Below are 5302 nucleotides of genomic sequence, written 5' to 3'. Positions count from 1 at the left end.
AGCCTCAATGATAAAACTGTATTACATGGCAAGAATTCCAAGAGTTGAGATTGAAATACCTTTACATGATATTCTTATTCTTTTCCCACAAAGTTTTGAGAGCATGATGTTAAATGATTTGTTTGTAGCTCAGTAATAGTCTATATTTGTGTTTGATTTTCAAGTTCCTACATGACCTGATCGAATCCGGCACTCGCTATCTATTTTCATTGTTCAAATCTTTGACAACACGAAAACGCCACTGTCAACTGTTCAACTCTTTGCAACATGGAAAAACAAAAAGCACTGCCCTCCTCTGAACTGAAAACCGAAAGCTTTCAAGGAAGGAGATTCTAAGACATCACATTCTGTGGCAAAGAGTCCATTCGATGGCATCCGCGTCCGCTTGAATTTCACTCTCACTCTTGAATAGCTATAGCTACGGGGCTTTTCTGGCTTGAACGAAAGAAGGGAAGTTACAGAACGGGGCAGTGAAGGCTCGCGAAGTAGACAACAAGCAGCAAGCAAGAGCTGAGTCTTTCATTCCCTCCAAAGCTTTTCATCTCAGGAAAAGTTGGAATTAGGCTACAGATGATCGACTTTGCGGGGGAAAAGTTTACTCCTCATGTTGAAGCTTTAATTTTGGGCAAGGCGACAATTGCGGATTCTTCTAAAGCATTCTTATTCTCTTAACTTCCCTTAATCTTTCATTATTTTAGTTTTTTTGTGGTGGTTGTTAATTCTTTGTTTCCAGTTGTAGTTTGTGCGATAGTGTTGGTGGTTATGATCTTCTGTTTCCCTACTGTCTTTTCGACCGTCCGGGAGAGATGAGGTAAAATTCTTACTACATTATAATTTTAATGACATCATATAAAGCCAACAATTGTCTACATCTGTCATAATATGTAGCTTGGGTTTGATTATATTCGTGAAAGACCTACAGGCAGGCTAACTAAAGAATTTGCACAATATAGGTTGAAAAAGCCAAGTTCAGTATCATTTTTTTGGTAGATTGTCTAAGTTGCTCGACTTTTAATGTCTCACCACATGTATGCAGATCAGTAAAGTTATTCTGGAGTTAGTTGATGGTTTCTTTCACAATGGACACATGCGAAATTTCTGGTTGTTGCAGCTAGATCTGGAACACTTATATTGGAACAATAGAATCTGATGAACATGGTCATTGAAGAGCAGCAAATATTTCACTATGTGACCCGTACGATGGGTGCTTCAGAGCTTGAGCTAACAGAGACGTGCACAAAAATTTATTACTTATGCGAATCATGCTATCTTTGATTATTTTTTCTGCTTGCTATTAAAATTCTACTTTGTGATTGAGAATTTGCATGTTTTAAGAGATCAAAAGGTGAGGAAATTTCATGCTTGGTAGAATTGAAACGAAACTAATAACGGACCATATGTATTTCATGGTTCACTTGATCTATTGCGTTATGCTATATTAATGATGCATCTTTCTGGATACTCTATGAAAAAAGACATGTATTTGTTGCTCGTTCAAGGTTGAATGTCTTGAGATAGTCATATTTTTCACTAGAAGCAATTTGAAACTTTGTTCAGTCTGCAGTTCATGTAGTGAGTTCTCTTTTTGAGTTCCTTGCTTAGGTTAATTAGTGGTGAATATTCTTGATATAAACTGTTGTGATTTGAACTTTGCTGTCTCGTTAGTTAGACTTTTCATTGCTCAAATGGTTATCCGTTTTGCTGCTTTTTTATATCATCAAATGTTTGCTCCAAAGCCCCAATTTAAAAAGGTATGTTCTCAAGACTTCTGGTTTCTAACAATTATCCTATAGTTCCCCAAGACTACGCCCTTCAGTAATCAACATCATCTCTAAAAACAAGCTTAGGTAATCCGTGAAGTGATTTTTATCGTGATTTTTATCTTTTTTCTAACATAGTTGCAGTATTCCCAAAAAGAGGCAGAAAAGAGCAATATCGGAGAAGGTGCCTCAATGAGAAGATTTGTTGCTCACGACTGACTACTCACAGTTGATAGATGAAAATGAGAAACCATTGGCTGTCATATCTTGGTTCCTGAGCGCTCATTACTTCAAGGTTTTACCAGATTATCAATCTTCACTCACTTGTTTATGGACTCACACTTATGATCTACTTTTATATGTAAATGGATATGGTGATCAGCTAAACCAGATGAAGATAATGAAAGGCTAGAGAAATTTTTAATCCAATTCTTGAGGCCTGATAAGATTGGCTTTAAAATGAATTGTCGTATTCAATCTATTTAGTTTCAGTAATTTTAAATGAAGAGATCCAACTTTATTTCAGTTATTTTTCTTTATAAAAGTTTATTTTTGCACATTACCTGAATGGGAGTGTGCAAACACAGTGCAACTTACTTGATTCATAGTAGTTTTGTTGGGTTACTCAACAGTAGCTTTTGCTACTCTATTCATAAAAAATCAAATTGCCTTGCTGTGTCAGAAGAAGGATAACTATTTTGATGTGGTATACTCTCAAAGTGACTTTTAAAGAATAAAGGTTATCTTAACATGTGAATTTAATTAGCACTCCCCAGATAAATTTTACCAGCAAGTGATTGGAGGAAGAACGCTGGAACCTTATTTGCTGAAGGTGATTAAGTTTGTTCTAAGTCCTTCCTTTCACAAAATTGGAAGGATTATAGCTTATCCTATTGTTGTTACTCTATTTCATAGCAACAGTATCTATTTATGATTTCAAACTCTATAGAAAGAGAGAAGTAGTAATTCCTTCAAATAAAAGAAGCATACTGTATTAAATTTGTAAATATAACATACAGCCAATCAGCTATTCATTACACTTGCTACTGAAAACATTACATGCTATTTAATTTGAACAGTTCAGAGAAGTTATTGTTGAGTTGAGACAGGCTTGTAATGCTTGACATCAGCGGCAAGACCCTTGATAGATCCAGCAGCTGCAACAAGTGATACGATGAGACAAGTCCAGCTCAGTATTTTCAGCCATACCCATTTGAAAGAATACTTTGGTATCTTTCTCTGGGCAATGTGCATCTCTATTGGGAAGTAGACGCTTAATGGATAGAACGATGCTGCCCCGATCAAACCCAAGAAGTCATTGAAGAATGGGAATATCATGGCAATCACGGTTGTCACTACAACATATGTTGTTCTCCACACCAACCTGAACAAGTTTACTCTGTAAGTAGCGCTACAGCATGAAACTTGCACAGCGTGTTCAGAGTTGATGAATTTGCTGTCTGGCCATCGCTGGCTGCATCGAGCCTCCACAAACAAATATAAAGGTTGGCAGAAAACCTGATAAGCTCCGATAAGGTGGATGGCAATGCAGACGTTGGCTAAGTCAATAAGCCAAAAGGGTTCATAGAAACCAAAACCAGTGAGGAAATTTCCTGGAGCTTTGTTTCCAAAGGCTGCATAGCCAATGGTACCACATAGTATATAGAATAAGGTTGTGGTGGAAACTCCAGCTAGTAATGCTCTCTTCATTACCTTGCTTTCTGGAGGTGATGATCTTAGTGTGTCCTGTATTTCAATGAGAACGGTGGAATAAGCATAGGCAAATGCAATATCTCCAATGGCTTGGAAGCTTTTCCATACCTTCTCTGATTCAGATACATCCACCCCAACTACCACCCCTGTTAGGCTTGTCTTTACATGGTGCCCCACACCTGCAACTTTTGCTATGGAGAGTCCAAGACCAATAGAAGCGTAAGCAAAAGACATAACAGCGGCAAGAATTGATAGCCATGAGAGCTTGTGGAAGTTTGGCATTTGGCTAAGAATTATTTGAATCACTGCAAATATGATCATATATGGGTAGCTCTCAATTGAGCAGCTTGCTTCGTGGCCATTTTTGTGAAAACAGTTTGATCTCTGTACCGCCACCATACTAATAGATGCTGTTATTGTGTATCCAATGGTAACTCCGACAAGGTTAGCATATTGTGCGAGTCCACACAATGTCACCTTCACACCTCCTAAGTGAGAGCGGACAACGTCCATGTAAGTATAGTTTCTCTCGCCAGAATCAGGTCCTGGAGAACGGTAACAGTCGGCAAGAACTGTAGAAGTGAAGTAAGTGATAAAAGAAAAAGCAAAGAGAACAGCAGGACCAACCACCCATCCTAATTGAGCTATTGCCCATGCTAGAGATAGCACTCCAGAACCAATCACAGCAGTAATAATATGTGCACTTGCAGTCAACAAAGTCCCTGTTCTTTTTTCGCGTCCGTCATCATCAAAGTTTTCTTGCACGTCTCCCCTTTCGAGCTCCATTGGCACGGACATGCTGTTCTTCTGAAACTCAAGTGCCATAATTCAAAGTGTTCTATCAAGTGTGTGTCTGGTAATGAGAGTTTTAGTAATTCCAGAATTTCTTAATCTATGTGTTTTGGTTTGGTGTAGTACTCATAATGCTTGCTATGCAACCCTTTATATAACATCACCTATAATTCTTTTCCTATTTGATTAAGGATTAGAATTACTAATTGGGATAGAAGTATAATTCCTAAAATAAACTTGTCTATGGTTAAATATTAGTATTACTAATTACTAATTGGAAAAAGGAAGTGACCTCTAAATTAGATATATACTCCTTCTTGTATATACTGATGAATTCTTTATGATTTTGTTTCTCTTTTATGTGATCATCTTTTACTTCAAATGCTGGTGTAATCATATACGTGTGATGTTTTTCTTGTGGAACTTTAAAAAATGTTTACATAACTAATTAAACGAAAAATATATTTGAGAGGCAAATTAGTCAAGTCGCCAATTTTTCCTATTTGGTTAAGGATTAGAATTACTTGGGGTAGAAGTTTAGTTTCCTAACATAAACTTGATGGAATTTTTCATATCGAAATAGCAAATCCCAATGTTAACCATTACCCTGGTTTTGCCACCCTAGTCCAGGACTCTTGGCTTAATAGTCGAAATTACTCTACTGCACTTTAATTACCTAATGACGTCACTTATTGGAATAAGCATTCCTTTGAAAATATTCTTATTTATAAAAATAAGTTCTTCTGGCACCTTTACTTGGCCTCCAAAACATGGATCTCAATCATAAAAATAGTTTTCATTATAATCTTAAAAAAACCTTCTGATAAATGATTTTAATTTAATTCTAAATTATGAAGAAGAATTTTGGAAACTCAAATCATGCGTTCAATGGCTAATGGACGGAAACACGAACACAAAAAATTTCCACTTATCCACCATTTGAACGTCATCGCCGTAATCGTATCAGCCTTCATGACCTCGTAGGAAATTGTTTTTTTTTTTATCTGGATAACTAGTTAATTTCTCCGCCCTTCGCA

At 36.8% G+C, this 5302-nt stretch overlaps 1 protein-coding gene across 1 annotated transcript; it reads right to left on the bottom strand.

Moving 5' to 3' along the window:
* Positions 1 to 2849: 2849 nt before the first annotated feature.
* On the bottom strand, positions 2850 to 4298 carry LOC132043012 (amino acid permease 6-like). The gene has a single exon (XM_059433509.1). It carries the CDS (start codon positions 4296 to 4298, stop codon positions 2850 to 2852), a length of 1449 nt encoding a protein of 482 aa, XP_059289492.1.
* Positions 4299 to 5302: the final 1004 nt, after the last annotated feature.

The sequence above is a fragment of the Lycium ferocissimum genome, chromosome 2 (assembly GCF_029784015.1).
Source record: "Lycium ferocissimum isolate CSIRO_LF1 chromosome 2, AGI_CSIRO_Lferr_CH_V1, whole genome shotgun sequence".
NCBI classification, from domain to species: Eukaryota; Viridiplantae; Streptophyta; class Magnoliopsida; order Solanales; family Solanaceae; genus Lycium; species Lycium ferocissimum.
The sequence above is the reverse complement of the archived record's forward strand: the minus strand, read 5'-3'. Positions and strand labels throughout refer to the sequence as shown.